At 40.3% G+C, this 20,395-nt stretch overlaps 1 protein-coding gene across 1 annotated transcript in view; it reads left to right on the top strand.

The window, feature by feature from the left end:
- Positions 1-466: 466 nt before the first annotated feature.
- Positions 467-20,395, top strand: part of BARD1 (BRCA1 associated RING domain 1) — a 64,784-nt gene continuing 44,855 nt past the window's right edge. The window contains exons 1-3 of the mRNA XM_028509301.2: positions 467-745; positions 11,472-11,528; positions 16,579-16,727. Of these exons, the coding sequence (XP_028365102.1) occupies positions 603-745; positions 11,472-11,528; positions 16,579-16,727 (349 nt within the window). The 5' untranslated portion in view covers positions 467-602. The remainder of the gene's footprint in view (positions 746-11,471; positions 11,529-16,578; positions 16,728-20,395) is intronic.

Genomic DNA, 20,395 nt, shown 5'->3' on the forward strand with positions numbered 1-20,395 from the left:
AGAGAAAGATCCTCGACGCATTCTCTAACAGACAAAAAGCTGGGGGAAGGTGGAGAAGAAGGTTACTTTCTTAGGAGTAAAGAGAGTGGCACTTTCAGCGTTACGAGCAAAACTTTGCTAAGCTCAACAAGTAGTTGAAACAGCATTCCTGATAGGTAATGTTCAGCTAAACGTTTCTCAGTTTGTAATTTTTCACCGGTGAAGTTCAAGTGAGGGTGCCAACACTGTTCCAGGAACGCAGGAAAGCAACGGCTTTTTCATTTTCTCAGTTTCATTCATTTACATATTTTTGCCTTTATCCCTCCCGGAGAACGAGGGTGTCTCCTGAGCCCGCCCCCTTTCCGGTCCCAGAGGCCCCGCCCACCGAACCTTGGGATTTGCAGCCGCGGCCCCGCCCCTCCGGCCCCGCGCGCCGAGAATTTGGCGGGTTTCCTGCCCCTGCCCCGCCCACACCGCGCGCCCCGCCCCCGGCGTCCTGCGGGTTCGGACGCGGGAATCGCTGGTGTCAGGGGTCGGGGTCACAGGCCAGTGGCGTCTCGGTCGTTGTCCCGGTCCGCTCTGCTTCCCACTGTCCGAGGAGGTTTTCCTGCGAAGGCAGGGCGATGCCGGAGAACCGGCAACTGAGGGTCCGCTCCGGGAACCAGCCTCACCCCGCGCCCACCATGGAGCCGGCGGCTGGCGGGGACTGGGCCCACAGCCGCGCGGCGCTCGACCGGCTGGAGAAGCTGCTGCGCTGCTCGCGTTGGTAAGGACGGGTCCTCGAGGGGCTGCCGCGAGGGCGACGGCGGGGCTGGGGGCTCCCCAGTGTTGGGGGGGGCGGGTGAATCTTTCCAAACCCCCGGTTTTCTACTTCCGTTCGCGTCCCCGGGCAGAGGAGCGGAGTTAGTATCTGCCTAGGCTTCTGGTGTGAGTTACACTCCCTGGCTCCCGTTCGTATTTCTGGGTGGCCTTCTGGCCTTTTTTATTTATTTTCTTTTTGACAACAAACCCAACAAAGAAGGTAGTTGTCGAACTTGAGCGGGCTAAAGAGTAGCCTGAAGCTGTAGTTAGAAATGCTATTCCCAGGCCCCGCCTCCAGAGTTTGAATCTGTGGGGCTAGGGTGGGGATAGGGTGGGGCTAAGGCGTCACTTTTGGCAGGATCTTCCTGACAAGCTAATTCCAGAATCTGGCGCTAAGTTTGAAGCTGCTGTCACTCTTTGCAGAGCTGGCCTCTTTGACATTTTCTCCATAGCAGCTTTTCTGGGGGGTGGGCAGGCAGGGAGGGAGGGAGTTTTGGGGACTCTTGCTGAAGGTAGGTTGAAGATGGCCCTGTGGCGAATACTGACATTTTATTTCTCATTCAATTTCAAATTTCCTTGACTTGGTCAAAAGACTGGCTTGGGGTTCCAGCTCTTAGAGATGCTACTTACTATCCTTTTGTGCTTTTTATTTTCCTTCATGCTGTTACACCATGTGAGTCCTCTTAGTCCAAGGTTTTCATTCCATCTGAAGACATCATTTTCATGACTGATACTCCTTGTTTCTCCTTTCCCAGTAGGTCTTCCTGGTGTAAGAGCCAGGAAGGCTTATAAAACCCAAGAAGGGCTTGTTTCACTTTTCATTTCTTCCAAAAGCATTTATTGAGCACCTGCTGTGTGCACAGCCCAGATTTTCGGCATCAGTGTCGCTGTGGCAGGTTTTCTGTCTTTGTAGCTGTCCTGACCATATTTCCTTTTCAGATTTTATTATTATTATTTTTTGCCTCTGACTTCCAACTTGCAGAACTTAGTTGTACATAAAATATAAATAACATAGCAGCTTTTTGTTTAAACATGAAATGCACTTAATTGTCACTGAGTTTTGCACTTATATTTTGTTTTACAAAAACTTTAAGACCTGTGACAAGCATGACATGGTTGCACTCCTTGAAAAAGTGGCACTTCTGCTGCAGTGAGGGTATGCAGACCTTCTGAGTTGTATGTGGTTTCCCCCCGCACAGGGGTTATCCATCTGAGAATAAGAAGTTCAGAGCTGGCCTCTGCTGGTTGCTCTAAAAGGAGCAATTTTAGTCATACCTGAATCGTCGGTTTAAGAGAAGCTGGACATTCAGACGGGACATTTCTGTATGGACAGAAATGGCACTAGGGCAGTGGCATGGTGCTTCACTTGGACTGTACAGTCAGGCTGCCTGCTTTCAAGTTCCAGTTTTGACACTGTTGAAAGGCCCGAGTCATTCAGCCTCTCTGTGCCTCAGTTTCCCATCTGAGTGATGGTAGAGCTCATTAATAATAAGTTTTTAAAAAGTTACTGAGCACCTACAAAGGGCCAGGCATGTTCCAGGCATTTGGTATTCATTAGTGAACAAAGTGGGAAAATAACCCCAACCTTTATTAAGGTACAGTTCTATGAGAGGGAAGCACCTAAATGAAATTACACATGTAAAGTGTTAAGTGCGGTGGTGGTCAGAGAATAAGTGATAAGTAATAGGTGTCTTAAAGCATAGTCTGCTTGCCGACTGGTTTGGGGGAACGAGAGAGATGATTTATATGAATAATCTATAGGTTGTCCTGAAATCTAATAAAGCCAGTTTCACTTTTTATCCCCTACCAAATATTTTTCCAGTTTTCAACAGGAGTGAGTAGACAATAAGAACCACAGGACTGAAAGTAGACATCAGTAGCTCGGTCTGGACTTTCAGTACAACTCATCCCTTGATTGGAGAATGATGCTGAACTCCAGTGATTTAAAAAAAAAAAAAAGTTAGTATGTGAACCACTGATGGATTGACTAAATCTCAACAGTTTCTTTGAATGCATATTTTAACATGGGGCTCTTCAAACTTTTTCTGTAAAGGGTCATATAGTAGATATGTTAGGTTTTGCTGGCAACAGTCTCTCATTCTTTTGTTTTTTACAACTCTAAAGAACATAAAAAACATAAAACATTTTTAGCTCAAGGGCTGTATGAAAACAGCATACTGGCTTGATTTGTCACTTAAGCAATATTTTGTCAAACTCTGTTTTAACAGATAAGTTTAAAAATAGTTTTGGGGTTTGATATTAAGAAATGATTTTGTGTTCCTCCCTTGGTATCTCTGCATGCTTGGCACTGCCTCTAGGGAATAAAGCCTGATCAGGGTTGCTTCTTACCCGTAGGGGAAAACACATTCTTTTCACCTATGCCTTTGCCTAGTAGCTGCATGACATCACTTACTCAAAAGGAGCAACTCAAGATGGTCTGCATTTTGCTTTTGCTACCCAGCAATCATTAAAAATTGCATGTCAGTGTGTCCTTTTACAGAGTTTCAAAGCTCTGCCTGTGGGCTAGTGATTACTCCATTACCCTCACATTCAGCTTGCAGCAAGTATCATTCGCTGGTGAGGGTAGATTGGCTACATTACAGGGCTTTCTTTCTTGACCTTTAGTATAAGTATGATTCCAAGGTGAAGCTGATTAAATTGTTCAGATATGACATTTGTGTTAAGTCCAAGCCTCACAACCAGACAGAAGAAGCTAGAGATTTGGAAAAATGAGACAGGAAGTCTGTATCATTTGAGAGGCCGGCAGAAAGCGGAGTAATATGTTCTTAAAGGAAGCAGGAGATGATGATAGGAGCTGCGGTGCAAAAGCTCAGGTGTCATATGATACTGTTTTATGAATTAAAATAGGTGCCTTGACATTTATAGGTGGGATGGGTTGGCACTTACGATAATTTTAACTTGGAGTTCCAGCACCTTTTAAATCAACTTTTAGTAAAAAGTCAAAAAGTAATCTTACAATTTTCAGGATACATGATTTTATTTTTCTGAATTATCTCTTGTCATTTACTAGGCAATCAGGTTTTGAGGCAGCACAGCTTAGTTGTTAAGAGCATGGGTTTTGGACCTTGGCTTCAAATCCTTAGTGATGTCAAATTAGTTCTTTGCTTCTTTTTCATCATCTCTAAAATGAATTAGTAGTTGGTACTGCATAAGGTGGTTGTGGGAATTAAATGCCTCAATATCTATGAGGGACTTAGAATAATGCCTAGTAGGTTCTAAGTGCTCTAGGAATGTGTAAAATAAGGGATAGATTTCCTGCCTCCAGCGGTCAGCTTCTGCCTTTTCAGGAGTTCCCATTGTCGGGAGGCATTTCTGTAGGCTCCTCATCCTTAAATGAGGTGATTACTCCTTTGGGTTTGCTCTGGCACTGGTTATTTATTAGGGCAAGAAGCAATCACTGAAGCACAGTATTAATGAGGTGAGACATTTTCTACTCTTCAGGAGCATATGCTTAATAATACCAAGGGGCAAGATGTTCACACAGTTTAGGGTAAGTTGGGATGGAGGCCAAGGGGATGCCGAGAAGAGTACTTGGATAGAGACAGTGGAGGAAAGCTTCCTGGGCTTTTGAATTGGTTCTTGGGTAGATTTTTATAAACGGAGTCGAGTGGGGGATTATTAGCAAATAATATGCTAAAAAGTATTGTAGAATAAAAGTGAAGTGAGTCATATGGGAAGAGAATTAAGGCAGGGTCAAATCACAGAGTGATTAGTAGCCTAACGGACTATTCAGTTGGGTCAGATGCAGGCACAACTTCACTTCACAGATGTTGCATTTATTTTACAAACTGAAGGCAAGACAAGACCCCCCCCCCCCCCCATCCCCACAACATCAGCGAAAGATCATGACTCGCTTTGTTGTGATACTGTTTATTGAGGTGGTCTGGAGCCTAACCTGCAGCATCTCGGAGGTATGCCTGTTGCTTCTTCCAAGGAGAGCATTTCGTGTAGCCTTCCTGAGACTTAGTGTCCTTATCTATGAAATGAGGAGAGTGGGTGAATTGATTTTTGAGGCTCCCTCCAGTTCACAGATTCCAGAATTATTAGGTCCACTGAATGCTGTTTAAAATTTTTTATTGACGTTTAACATACATAAAGGGCACACATCATTGGTGTTCAGTATCACATAGCCCTTCAAATTGTGGGATTTATTTACTTTATCTTTGGATTCTTTGATTGATGCCCTATCTGCATATAGATGGTAATTGAAGGCATTCTTTTGGAAGTGGGCAGGGAAGAGAGTGTAAAGACAGACACCTAGGTCTGAGCTTTGAAGCTCGACATTTGGACATTAGGTGCTGTGGGTGAAGTCCAACAGTTACTTAATGTACTGTTTTGCTTGGAAGAAAAGGGAATAGAAAACAGAGTAACCAAAACTATTTGAGCTTGGGTATACATAATATTCTCTAACTTATGTATCTGTCTCATGTGGTAGATCCTGTTACAATTAGTCATTAACAGAGAGAATTCTATTGTCTCTTTGACTTTTGGGATATTCAACACATTGATTTATTTAGTAGTTATTGACGTTGAACAATTAGGCGTGTTTCCTTATTTTCTCCATGTGATTTGCTTGAATGTGGCATATTGTAACTGTACAGAATAGGATGCTTCCATGTCATTATCAGTGCACCTTTCCTGTTAATAATGGTGTTTATTCTTGTAAACATAAACAGAAAATTGTTTAAGTGGCTTGGAGAACCTGTTCATTTTGGTGTTAAATATGTTGTTCCACATTAAAAATACCTTGGAGATTTTCTAAAATATAAGAGCACTGTGGTAGCTATCTGGCCCAGTATTAAATAGCAGTTGATGTTTTATGGAAGCTTGGGGAACCATTCAGTTAAGAAATGAGTCTGCCTTGTAATTGCAACTGAATTGACTTTCCTGTTTTTCTTTGCAAAGAAAATTTTATATCTAATAGGACCTTTGAAAAAAAATTGTTTATTTTGACTATTAGTTCATCCCTAAGTTGTAATCCTCTCACTTCACTATCTTTCCAAACCAACTACATGTAAAGTAACAGAGGTATGACCGCAGATGGGAATTTTCAAGGCCCAGAAATCCTGTTACCATGCAAATGCCTTTTCTTATTTTTCTGGATTTCTTTCTTTCTAATATATATGTATATCAAGCAAAAAACAGGTGAAGGATCAAATAGAATTGTTAATATACAAGGATGGGCAAAAGTAGGTTTACAGTCGCGAGTGAAATTCTTTTGAGTCAATAAAGCTGTTGTAAGGATAACTTGCATGTCCTTTTCCTTATGAACAACTGTCAACCTACTTTTGCCCACCCCATATATGCATTTTTGTGTATAGTCTTCCATTTGGTTCTTCCACTTTATTGAAATCCTGCTGTTCACGTAGCACACCATGCTAGGTAGGTAACAGTGTGTTGAGGAAGCTCAGAAAAAACGAAAGTCAAGATAATCTTGTATGGAGGACTGCAGTCTGCTTTGAGACTGAAAAAAAAAAATGGGGATCAGGCAGATTAAATACAGACTATCCTGGGACTTCCAAGGGGAAGTAGGCAATTCACAGGCAAATGAGAAAGAGCAAACATGTAAACAAATTCTTCCCGGCCACCCAGAAAAAAATGGGAAACAGGAGGAAGTTAAATAAAAGAGGCTCTGCTAGAGTTCACTCTGTCTGCCACATTTAATTTATATTATGATGCTAAGGTGATGCTTCCTTTCTTGAAGCAGGTTTTTCTATCTGAATTCCTTTAGGCAGGTGAGGAGGAGGGTCAGAGGTACTGAGTCTTTTGTTTCTTAATAACCAGCTTAAAATCAATATCCCAAGAGGCATATTTCAGGGTGGCAAAACTGGTTCCCCTCAAGCTCTTTCATCAACATTCCTTTGAAGATGGCTCTATCCTCTCCAGCGTTGGCTATAACACTTCTCCCTGCTCCTTCCCCCAATACACAGGCAAGTACTTTTCAGTCATTCTCCCAATGTCTTTTCCCACCTTTTAACAGCAACAAAAAAATATGTTGAGGTTCATTGTACTCTAGAATAATAGGTGCAACTGATCAGTTTTTCAGACATTCAGATTTATTGCTAATTACACTGTAGCATTTTATTGTTAGGGTGGAGGGTATAAGCTATATAGATTAGTGGTCCACAGTCATCGTAGGAAGGAAATTTAAGTTTAGAAACAGAAGAATTAATGTGCTGAGTCAAATGTCAGAGAAAGCCAAAATGCTGTGGACTGCATCCTGGGGGTAGGCTGACATTGACAGATAGGAAAAGAAGTAGTTTGAGAAGTGCTAAAATAGGCAGATAAATAAGAAAATTAAAACTCAGTGGAAGGAAAGGTTTCAGGAAAGAATGGGATGTAAATGTTTTTTCACAGAGATGAAGGAGAATGAGGATCAGAAATGCTTTGGAGAGTGGTTTCAGCAGTGGGCAGTTAGGGCTAGCAAGGTAAGGAGAGGAACTTAGCCCGTAAGGGCCCCTTTTAAAGAATTATCTGTTCAAGGAAGCAGAGAGCTGGGGCAGAAGGTAGAGTGGGAAGCATGATCAAAAAAAGTTTTTTTTTAGGTTGATGGAGAGATTATCTGTGCATGTTTAGGTGCAGATGGGAAAAGTGACTATAATGGGAATAGAATACTTGAGGAGCCAGAGAAATTATGGGCTCTAGGGACAAATAGAACAGCTCATTTTAAGAAGGAAAATGACTAAAGGAGATCTTTTTCATCTATACCTGGAAGAAGGGGTGAAATTATGGGTGAAGAGGTAGAAATGAGTCTAGGTGGTGAAAAGCTCATACCATTTGGCACCAGTTAGGTTAACAGATTTAGGAGCATGGCGATTTTTTTTGAATAGCTATCCATTTGTTTGTTTACTCACAGAAGATCTAATACATCACTTTGATAGAGGTACAAAGGTAAAGAAGCTACCACATAAATTTATGGAGATATGTTTGCTTCATTCTGTCTGTTTCTGATTATTAGTCATACATAGCCCGAGAGTCCGTGAGGAGGGAGTGGACTGTGGGGCCTGTGTGGCCTGTGTAGCATCACAGATTTGCATATCCGAGTGTTCAAGGAAGTGGGGTAGTGGTAAAGATGCCCCTGGAGTATTGGGTTGGCCAAAAAGTTCATTTAGTGTTTTTGGTAAGATGGCTCTAGTAGCACTTAGTTGTCTTTAACTTCATTTGAAATGACTTTGTTAGAGTGTTTTGTGACAGCTGTCATATCAGTGTGCATTTTAAAAAAGAATTTGGTGAATTTTTGTGTAGCCATTTTAAAAACATTGAAGATGGAAGAAAATATGCAACATTTTGAGCATTCTGTGCTTTAGTATTTCAAGAAAGGTAAAAATGCAACTGAAATGTAAGAAAAGGTATGTGCAGTGTATGGAGAGGGTGCTGTGATTGAACCAGTCAAAAGTGGTTTGAGATGTTTCCTGCTGGAGATTTCTTGCTGGACAGTCTCTCTGCATGATGCTTCACAGAGGGGTAGACCAGCTGAACTGGAGGGTGATCAGCTTGATACATTAGTTGAGAACAGTCAGTGTTATACCACGTGGGAGATAGCCAACATACTCAAAATACCCAAATCAATAGTTATTGGTGAAAATGAAAAATGTGTCTTTTATTTTATGGAAAAAACATACAGACCATTTGGCCGATCCTGTAGTTTACTCTGTGGTCTAGGCTGGCTGTTGACTTCAAGAGGCTAAAGAACTGAATGGGCAACCTGAAGGTGGGGGTTCGTTCAGGGTGATGGAATCAAAGAGCTAGAGGATACTCTCTTGGGGGGATGTGAGGTCGCAGAGGCAGAGCTTGTAATGAAGTAGAGTTCAACACACGTGATTGGGAGATGGATTAGGTTTTTTAGGTCAAAGTGAACAAAAATTACAGAAGCAGCATGCACATTGTGTTACCGGTGAAAATGAGTTCTTTTTTGCCCCAAGAGAAAGGAATTTCAAACGACACAGGCATGGAAAAATGTAAAGGTGGTGGCACGATTTTATTGGGGTTGAGGGAAGTAAGACGCTCTTGGGGACGCAGAGGTCGGGCAGGCTCTAGCAGCAACTGCCCCGAAGCTTTCTTTAATCCTTGTCTTTTCTTGGTCTCGGTAGTGATTACGGTGCCATTCAGACTATTCAACCCAACTTCCGGATTATTCCTGGGTCCCGCGCCCTCTGTCCAATCTGGTTACTTTTCTACTTCTGCCCAGGCTAGGCCCCGCCCCTTTGTGTTGCCATTTTGATTTTTACTGCCAGGTCCAAAAGTAAAAACACCTCCCCACGCGCCATCTTGACTGCTGTCACACCTGTCACTTTCTGTTACGTCATCTAGTTTCTACTGCGCATGTGCCAGCCAGCGGAGGACTTTCCCCTCCTTCTCCCTACAGTAGCAGCTTGCCAGGCCCCAACGCCCTTGGGGAGATTTCCTGACTGCTCTGTGGCTTAAATTCCCTTCTTGATTAAATCCCCTTGTCCTAGCAGTCCCCTGGAGTGTGTGAACGAGTTTCTAAATGCAATAGCATCCAAGTAAGCTTAATGGAATGCTGTCTTAATATCTGATTCAGCTTCCCAGTTTATTAAGTTTAATATCTGATTCCCTTTGCTCTCTCCCTTATTAATAATTATCTAATTACCTATGCTAACAATCGTACCAGAAATCATCTTAATTGCCAGAATTACAAAATTGGCTGGCACCTCACAAGTCATTACCACTATATTCCATGTAGCATGATAGAAAAATCAAATATTGTGAGTTATTAAAAAGTAACGGGTTTTATAATGTCAGTAAGTACCATATTTGGTAGCTTGAGAGTAACATTGTAGGTACAAACTCTGTTGTTTTGTTTTTTAAATTTTTTTATTCTTACCCCATAACATTTTTTCATTGTTGTTTTTTGTTTTTTTTTTTTTTTGAAAGAGAAAGAAACATCAGTGTGAGAGAGAAACATCTATTGGTTGCTTTCTTTTACATGCCCTGACCAGGGACCGAACCTGCAACCTCTGTATGTGCCCTGACTGGGAATCGAACCTACAACCTTTTTGTTTATGGTACAACACTCCAACTGACTGAGCCACGCCGTCCAGGGCTGCATACTCTGTTTTTAGCACTCTTTCTGAAAGCCAAATTTCACTTTCAAGTTTCAGTCTGTTAAAATGAGCAGTGTGATACATTTGATCTCATAAGAAATGTTACAATTGTATTTATTGATATGTGGTGTAGGAGACCGTTCTAGGTGGTGTGGGCCCAGCTCCCACTTGGAGATGCGCAGGACCCACACCCATGAATAGGTTCTCCCGTGGGTAATCAGGCCTGCAATGTGCCTAGGCCACTTTGGGTCTTGCTCGTACTAAAAAACTCCCTCACCCTGAATTGAGGACATTTACTGCAAAGTTTCTTAAAGTCTGTGCTAAACCTTCCAAAGATGAGTATAACTAGTTCAACCACTTTAGCCTTTTCATTTCCAAATACCCCTCTTATGTGATGTGATTAGCAGCATTAGCTCCTTTGCTTTCCGTAAAAGGTAACCACCTAAAGCAACCTGTGCACAGTAAATGAGAACCATCAAGTCATGTGCAGAGAAGAGAAATAAAGGCCTGTCTTGGCTTGCTCCCCTTGAGAGAAAAGCCATACTGTCCCTTTTCTGTGTGAATGTCTCATTTCATCCGTAATGACGCAGACACTGTGGGCTGGTGTCTGTACCAATGTGGTATGTACAAAGAAGTAAGTGAATAATAATGATGTAAATACCTAAAGATCCTAGGATTAGTGTAATAAACCAAGTACAAAAAAACCTGTTCAGCCTTTAAAATCTTCTGTTTGCTCTTGCTGCATTATGCCCTCTGAATATAATGACTTGGTGTGTGTTCATTAGTAAGTACCATTACCTTCTTAGGATTATCAATTATATCCAGGCCTTTCAGTGGACAGCGTTGGGAATAATTGTGTTTCTGTCTCACTTCCCAACAACGCTACGGGTCTCATTCAGTCTGCAGAGTGATTGTCAGACTGATGATTCCTGTTTGCTCTTGCTTAAAAACAAAACAGTTGACTTCCTGTGAACTGAAAGAATGGCAGTATTTTTGACAAGGTGCCTATAAAAGTAGGGGCTACTTAACAATAGCCAGAACCAATGTTTTGTTGTGGGAACATTGAATTCTTACAAGGTGATCAGATGTCCTGATTTTCCTGGGACAGGCCTGATTAGACCTGCTCCAGCTTCCTGTCCAGTTGTCACTCCTCTTCACTCTCAGAAATGCTGTCACTTGGAAGATACATTATATGGTCTCAAAGATACACTATATGGTCTCATTCAGCTGTGGGTCTCGTTTGGAGATGTAGGATTCACATTTTGAATCATTAGGTGGAGATGTATCCTAGTAAGAAGCAGCCTGTGGTTGGTTTTGCCTATTGTAAGAAGTTTGAGATGGTTGAATAAAGCTACTGCTTTCTATGACTTCCCTGTATAATATTATAAAAAGTGTTACAGTTTGTATAGAATTTGGTAGTTGGTATTTGAATTCAGCTGGTATGTTATGATACAATATTTAACCAGGATGGATATATCCTTAATATCTTTGGCTTTGAGAAAAGAAAGAAATATGGTAGTATGAGGCTTTGGGTTTAGGAAATGTTGGGTATAAATGTTCATCTGTCGGTGACTAAGTCTTGGCTGTTTTCCTTTCTTCAAACAGCAATAATATTCTGAGAGAGCCTGTGTGTTTAGGAGGATGTGAGCACATCTTCTGTAGGTGAGTAGTTATGGCTTAATATATATTATATTGATATATATGTAGCAACAATGTTTGTTTTACTAGTAACAATCATGTAATCATAGTGATAGTAATATTTCTTATATTTGTGTAACTGTCTTAGACTGCAAAGTAACTTACTATATATTATCTCATTTTGACCCTTATAACGGTCTTAATTTACAAATAAGAAAATCAAAGCTTAAAAAGGATGAGTTGATCAAAGTTATAAAGTTTAATAAGCAACTTTGCTAAACTGGGGAAAAATCAGTATCTATTATATAATTCAGATATGTCTCCTTTTTTTTCTCCCAGTTAGTTTTGAATGTAGACTTTCCAAATTATAGTTACTGTATTAGTTTCCTAGGGCTCCCATAACAAGACATCAAAAAGTGGGTGGCTTAGAGCAACAGAAATTTATTGTCTCTCCTTCCTGGAGGCTAGAAATCTGAGAGCAAGGTGTCAGCAGGGTTTATTCTTCTGAGGGCTGTGAGGGAGACTTTGTTCCATGTGTCTTTCCTGCACTCTGGTGCAGAAGCTGGCTTCTGGCAATGTCTGGCATTCCTTGGCTTATGGATACATCACTGTATGTGGTCTTAGCCTTTGTTCTCCCTTGCGTGCATGTTGGTCTTCGTTTCTCCGTTCCCCCTCTTTGTAAGTATACCAGTTACATCTCACCCTGCTGATCGCATTTTAACATGACTGTCTGCAAAGACCCAGTTTTCAAATGAGATCACACTCATAGGTGCTAGAAGTAAAATGTTTTGGGGGATACAGTCAAAGCCACAACAGTTGTTGTGAAATTATATCCATGTAGTAGTATGAATAGTAGTATCTGTGGCTAATAGACTAGAACATTAGATTTTCATTTCATCCTGTTTCTTATTCAGGAGAAGTCAATTTAAGGGCTGAATGTCTTAGTTTAATTGTCTTTGAGCAGAGTTAATATAACCTCCTTTCAATCAGTCTTTTAATTAGTTCAGGTTATGACTGAAATTCTCTGGCATGAGCAAACTGCAGTGTGAAGTTTAAGCACACAGGAAAACAATTGCCTGTGTGACTTAAGTGGGCTGGGGGTGGTGTGGGAGGCAGCTATGCTTGGGGTCCCAATTTTGTTTGTAGAAACAGTTCTGTTATATGGGGAATCTCTGGCAGGAGGAAGAGGTAGGGAACAGTACCTATCACCTACCTGGTACCTCCATTTGGATGATGAAAGGGATTTCAGATTTGATACATTCAGAGCAGACCAGTTGATCATCCCTGTAAGCCGTCCCTGCCTCAGTGAGTGCCCTGCTGGTGCAGAGTTGCTCAAGACGGAAGCCATGAGTCATGTCCGATTGCTGTGTTCTCTCGTAGCCCACAACTGCACGTTCTGTCAGTTGCACCCCAAAATCTTGAATTTCTCACTTCTCTCTCTCTGTTTACTACTGTTTATACGTTGGTCCAAGCCATCATCATATTATCTCTCCACAGGCTACTGTTATAAGTTCATAACTGGTTCCCTTCCCCACTTTCGTCATACTTGTCAGTGGTCTTTTAAAAATGTAAATCACATCCATACCATTGCCCTCCTTAAGGCCTTTCAGCCGCTACCTATTGTGATTAGAATGAAATCCAAACTCCGCTCTAAGGTCCACAAGACCCTGAACGAGACCTAGTTTCTGCCTGCCTCTTGGACTGCGCTTCCCTGTGGCTCACCTGTTCCAGCCGTGTCCTTTCAGTTCATGCAACAGCAAACTCATTCCTGCCCCAGGACTTTTGCACGTGCTATTTTTTTTTACCTGGAATGTACTTTTGTTAAATTTGTGGGAGGCCAACTTCATCGGTTACAATGTCATGTTTTCCAAAAGGCCTCCCCTTATGAAATGATACCTGCTCCCTGTTTCCACGCTGTAGCAAGCAGATTTCATCGTTTCAGCTGATGCGCTCACTGTGCCTAATATTAGATTAGTGACAAAACTGCTGGAACATAACAGACTGTTATGAAATTATATGTAAAGTGTGTGTGTTAGTGAGGGAGGTGGAGAGAGATCTGTAACGTTTAGCTGGATTCCAAAGGGGTCTGAGACTTAAAACAGCCAGTGAAAGGTTAAGAGAGGCAGGAGAACATCTTAAAAGAGAAAATGGTCATCTGTAGATGACATAAAGGTAGGAAAGAAACAATTCAGTACAGTTTTGGTTTATTTTGATTCTTTGATGCTAAGAATTAGGTAGCTGTTGTATTCTTCGCAGATTTGGAGTTGTATAACACTGGTGAGCAGTGTCATAAATACCCTGCAGTTTAAAAGATTGTTTTGATATACCCCAGTCCAGCTGGAACATACAAGTAGGGGAAGGTCGGAGAGGCTCAACTTTTTTATATCATTGAAAGTGTTGTGTAGGTTCGAGGGACTTCATGCCAACTCCTTATAAAAGTAGTACACATACTTACTCACTTTAAGAAATAAGTTACTTAAGGCATAATGGGGGGATTCAAACATTTTGGTCTCAGACCACTTTATACTCTTAAAAATCAAGGACCCCAAAGAGCTTTTGTGTGTGTGTGTGTGTGTGTGTGTGTTTACCATATAGAATGGAGGTTTTAAAAATACTAAATCATTCATTTAAAAACAACAATAATAAGTCCATTGCATGCTAACACAAATAACGCTTTTTAAGTAAAAATAACTTTTACAAAACAAACCAAAGAAAAAATAGTGAGAGGAATGCCACTATTTTACATTTTTGTAGATTCTCATATCTGCTTATGTGTTTAGTCTGTTGTATATCTAGTTTTGACTGAAATGTGAAGAAAATCTGATCTTACATATATCTGTTTTTGGAAAAAGTATACTGAGATAATTTGAATATTCTCCTTGGGTACTCCTATCACTTCTTGGCAAGTGAGAGTTTCTTAAATTTGTAACAGTGCAGAATCTGAAACCACATCAGTGGGTTTCTTATTCTTTTAAATTCCATTGGTTTAATCTGTACTTGGAGTGATTTTTTATCCAAGCATGATTTTATGACATCGTACCTTGGTCATTTGGGAAATACTGGCTCACCCAGTGACACAGATTTACTGAGAAATGTCACATTTCCCCAGAATGCTGGGTTAATGTGTATAAGAAATTTGAGAACCGTTATGAGAAGGACATTATATTGTAGAATAGATGAAATAGACAAGATAAGTCTGGGTACTGGTGTGGTGCTGGGTATCTTTAACTGGGTCTCATTTTCTTCATCTGGAAATGAGATAACTTTTTTATTTTTAATTATTGATTGTTTTTTAGAGGGAGGGAGAGAGACATCGATTTTGTTGTTCCATTTAGATGCATTTATCAGTTAATTTTTTTCCTTCCTGTTTTATTTTAGAGAGAGGGGTAGGGAGGGAGGAAGAGCAAGAGAAACACTGATGGGAGACAGAGAGACATTGATTGGGTTACCTTCTGCACACACCCTGATTGGGGACTGAACTCACTATCCAGGCATGTGCCCCAAACAGGAATCAAACTTGCGACCTTTTGGTTTTTGGGATGACGCCCAACCAGCCGAACTACAATGGCTGGTGCCATTGGTTGATTCTTGCATGTGCCCTGAGCAGGGATCGAATCTGCATTTTTGGTTTATCAGGTTTATCTCCAACCAACTGACCTACCTGGCCAGGGTGGTAATGGTTTTCGATGAGTAGATTTGACTATTTTTCTTTCTTTTTTTTTTTTAAAGATTTTATTTACTTATTTTTAGAGAGGGAAGGGAGGGAGATAGAGATAGAGATAGAGATAGAGAGAAACATCAATGTGCGGTTGCTGGGGGTCATGGCCTGCAACCCAGGCATGTACCCTGGCTGGGAATCGAACCTGGGGCACTTTGGTTCCCAGCCCGCGCTCAGTTCACTGAGCTATGCCAGCCAGGAGATTTGACTATTTTTCAATAGTGTTTCTCAAATAATTAAATACTGCACAACATGTGACTTAAATCTTCTGAGGAATCAGTTCACATACTTTATACGTTCAGGTTCCAGGCGAAGAGTTCTTAACTGGAAGCAAACAAACTCAAAGAAGTTCCTTTAAAGGAAGGAATTTGTATTTACATGTATTGTATCCATTGATCTGGACGGCCTCTTCCAGCACCAGTATAGTTTATAGGTTCATTTGACAAATGTTGTTGAGTTACTTTGATTCAGAAATCATGCTAGGCTCTAGGCATACAAAGATTAGAAATGCCGTAAGCTGTTTCTAAAGGGAGCTCATATTGTAAGAATCCTCTGCACTAAATGAGTAGGACACAAGAAAAGGAATAGAGTGTTTGGGGGAAATGAGGCTTTTATGACCATTGTATTCGGCAGTCCCGCGAGAACCTGTCTGGTGAGGCTGAGGAAGAAGTGGATCTAGAGGTTTCTTATTTTAGAATTCACAGATAGGCTTCAGAGGAGGCGGTGACCTCCCCCCTCCCCCTTTTTTAACAAGAGCTTGTGTATGTCTTCATCAGATTTGCAAAGGGTTTTAACCTGCATAGTTAGGAAAACTCTTCTAATTATGAGACTATAACTCCTGGGTAGATAATCCAAGGAAATTTAATTGAATCTACAGTTATACAAGTACTTGAAAGAACCAAAGATCTTTTCTCAAAAACTACTAAGCTTTTAGACACTTGTCCAAAAACAAAACAAAAAAATACCTTTCCCTGCGGTAATTGTAGGTATTTCATGAAGCACAGTGTTAAGGATAGGGAGGTTGAGATGCATGGCTGTCATATATTAAGTTTTAAATATGTTTTTTATGTCTTCTTCTGTGCCCTTTAGAAGTTTTAGATTTATTTGCAGGAAAAAGTTACACAGACTAATAATGTCTAGGTGCATAGTCTCTTCATTGCAAATAACCTGAGCAACTTCAGATTTTGTGTGTGTCTCTAAAAAACACTGTTAAAAAATATTTGTAATTGCCCATTGTTAGAACAACCTTTTCTTCATTTACTTCTGCTTCAAACACTGCTTGTATTTATTTTTTGGAATTTAGATTCTGCTGATTGCGTTGGTAATTACACCTGTGTATTTTTAATCCTTTTTAAGTAACTGTGTAAGTGACTGCATCGGAACCACATGTCCAGTGTGTGGTACCCCAGCTTGGATACAGGATGTGAAGATAAATAGACAACTGGACAACATGATCCAGCTTTGCAGTAAGCTTCGCAATTTGCTACATGAGAATGAGCTTTCAGGTGAGAAATTTCAGCTGTCTCTCTTAGTTAAGTAACTGATGAATTCGTATTGATCATGTAAAATGTGTTAAAGAGGTGTCAGGAATTCTGAATGCATATTTCAGTTTTTCAGATTTATAGTGTTTGGAATTATTTTGAGTGACACATACCTTAGATACAATTAAGTCTGATTCCCATTTTCATAGACGAGAAACCAAGGTTCAGAGGTTAAATGATCTTGCTAAAGTCGCGTGTAGTTAGTGCCAGAAGCAGGGGACACAGAGCCCACGTTTCCTCTGATAGTCCAGAGACTTTCTCACCACCTTCCCTGCCTGCCTCTTCAGTCTCGACAACTTCTGTGTAATGTACATAGAGAATAATGATTTGTCCTTAATTTAGTGATTTTGTCCTTGAACTCACTTAAATGCACTTTTACAAGACAGAATACAACTTTCTTTCATGGAGCACATTTTGAAAGAGCAAAAATCTAATATTTATCCTTTTTTTTGTTTAAATGGGGGTTAATGTTTTCCAGATTGTTCTTAGACTGCGTATTAACTGTGTATCTTCCTATTGTGCTTTCTGCTGAGAACTAATTAGCTGTGGAACATAAAGTGTTTTGAAGCTTCATAATTAGATTTTGGAATTGTCCTTTTATTGACCAGATCACGTCAATTGAGCTTGTGTTTCTATGTAGGAGAACCTTTTCTTGACTGGCAGGAAGCCACTAAAGATTGATACTGATCATATAAAAGGGCTGGACTTCTGTTTTAAAATCTTTTGATCTTAGTTTTCCAATGTGGTATCAAGTATTAAAGGATTAAATGATTGGAGAAAATAAAGAGATAAGTCAAACACTTTGTCTTATTGACCAGGTCCATATTTTTAAGAAGAATTAAAATCATAATTATCTACAAAAAGTTTTCTTCATCGTTATCTAATTATTATATTAGACTCCATTCTGTTATGATAAAATTGCTGTAGTGCTAAAAGTTTTACTGGTTTTCAGATGGAATTATACACATACACATTTTTAAAAGTACTTACCTTTTTCAAAAAATACTGTTTTGTAAATCTTATTAGAGCGCAATGAGGAAAAATTTTATTAAGTTCATCCATGTTCTTTTCCTTCTTACTCAGAGACAGTGCTCATAGTGTTTATTTCCTAATGAAAGAGATTAGCATGCGATCTGGTCCCCACCCCCTCCCCGTCACATTGATTAGAGCTCCCGTTCTTAATCAAGAGTCCCTGCATCTTTGGCAGTGATGGGGGTGGAGGGGGAGGATCAGTGAGCCTCTTGAGTTAATTGTACGATATGAAAGATGCTCACGTCTCCGTGCAAGTGGTTTTCATGAGATCCTTAGAGATGATGTGCGGTCTGTTGGCATGTCGGCCAAGCGTTGGAATTTGGGGTGCTCCTGTGAGATTTGTGTCCTCTCAGGATGTTTGGATTTGATTCTTCTCCAGTTGGCTGTGTAGTGATTATTAGTGCTAATATAGTGATATTAGCTTGCTAGGGCTGCCATAGCAAAGGAGCAAAGGAGCACACAGTAGACTGGGTGGCTGAAACAACAAAAATGTCTTATCTCACAGTTCTGCAGGCTAGAAGTCCACAGTCAAGACACTGGTGAGGTTGGTTCCTCCAGGGTCTGTGAGGGCTGGGTGTGTTCAGGCCTCTTGCCCTGCCTTGTAGATGGTGGCCCTGCCTTGTAGATGGTGGCCCTGCCTTGTAGATGGTGGCCCTGCCTTGTAGATGGTGGCAGTCCCGTTCCCCTGGCACTCTCCCTGTCTCGAGTTTGGGTCAGATTTCCGCTTTTAAAAAGGACACCATTCATACTGCATCAGAATCCCACCCTGCTGATTTCACTGATTACATCTGTAATGACCCTGTGTCCAAATAAGGTCACATCCTGAGGTGCTGTGGGTGGGACTCCTATACATGAATTTTAGGAAGGACATAGTTTAACCCATAACAAGTCACGTGACATTGATAGTGCTGAAAGAAGGGAAGCAGAGTAGTTGTTGATGAGTAGTAGATTATGGCAGACTGGGGTACCCGGTAGGTGCCGTGGGGTGCGAAGAAGAGTAAGATGGATGGCTTCTCCAGAAATTCTACTGTGGTCAGTGACGTTTGAATCATCATTATGGTGTTGAAATGCCTTAATATTTCATCATCAAAAGAGATTTTTAGAAAAATTATTGAGTTTAGAACAAGTTTTTGTATGGGATCAGAGGCCCTTTAGAATGCCATCTTTCTCACCTAAGACTAGAGAGGGAGTTTGGGGAGAGACTTACGATGATTCATCTTGTGAAGCCTATTTTGTATTTGTTTTCCTTATTATATGATCAGTAGTTACTTTAGCCCTTAGCAGATTTGAATAGTCCTGGCTTTAACATTACTTAGTTTAAGATGAATTGGAATGTCACAGTTTGGATAAAATATAATCAGAATTTCAGAAGCTGGGAGGTTATCTTTAATCCCTTTATTCTGTAGTTGAGGAAATTGAGGACCTTGGTTAAGCAAGGTCCTCAGTTGTACAGGTAAGTGTCTTGCTTTCTGTCCTGTCTTTTAGCACATTGCTTTCGTGAGACGTGTAGGTGTTCATTATGTTTGTTGGATTGAGTTGGAGAAAAAGTGACAGTGCTAAGACTTCACTCATACCCCAGAGACTAAATTTAATTAAAACAAAACAGTTTTAAAACAGATTCTTAGGTTTTGGTTTTGACAATTCATTTTATAATGGTAAGATCCTCCTTTGCTACTTTTATAGAACTTGAGAAATGTAAGTTCTGTCTGCAATATAAATTTTTAATCCAGGTCTAATTTCCATGGTGCAAAGCTTTTTCTGCTTATCGCGAATTGCGTTGTCATCAACGTTTTCTCCCAGTGTCCCTTAAAACAAACTAAACTAGCCTTGAAGGGCATTTGAGGTTTTTTGAGGGTGTTTCTATATAGTTTTACCTATTGAATATATTTTATGTGGTACCTTTGTTAGTTTATCCAGCAATTAACATCTAAAACTTAAGTGATATAAGGTGAATGAGTAGAGAGAAATAATAGTTGGATCAAATAATGGTTGATCTCCTTTATAATGAGGAAATTGGAAATGACCTCATAAAATAAAGGTATTAGATTAAGTGATTCCTAAGGTCTAGCTCCAAAATCATACGATTACATAAATAGTCAAGTGTTGAAGATGAATTGAGAGGAATGGTTAGACATCTTCCACATTTTCAGTTTTTTTTTTTTAAACCCGTAGTTCACAATTTATCTTCCCAATGAACCTTGTTATTTGCATTTACTATAAAATATATAATTACTGTAATTAAGGTGGATAATTAGGAAGAACTTGTCAAGTCATGGACATAGTATGTGGTCTCTACAGGAGATAAAGAAGCCTGATTTACAGTAATACTTTCTAAAATGAGCTCCTAAATACTTGCACAGATTTTCCTCGGTTCTGTGTGTTTTAAAGCGAAGAGACGGTCATAAATTTTCCTGACAACCATTTATGAGTAATTTTTCCCTATTCTTTATAACATAATCTGCTTTCTTCTATTGGAGTTAAGTTTTAAGTTTTTATTTTCTCTTGGCTCCATCATATTAAATCAGACCTTGCAGGTGCTGGTCAGGTTCTGCGAAATATATGTTGGTGTTGCTGACATTAAAAAAATTGTGATTATGCTT

This window comes from Phyllostomus discolor, chromosome 4 (assembly GCF_004126475.2).
Source record: "Phyllostomus discolor isolate MPI-MPIP mPhyDis1 chromosome 4, mPhyDis1.pri.v3, whole genome shotgun sequence".
Classification (NCBI taxonomy): Eukaryota; Metazoa; Chordata; class Mammalia; order Chiroptera; family Phyllostomidae; genus Phyllostomus; species Phyllostomus discolor.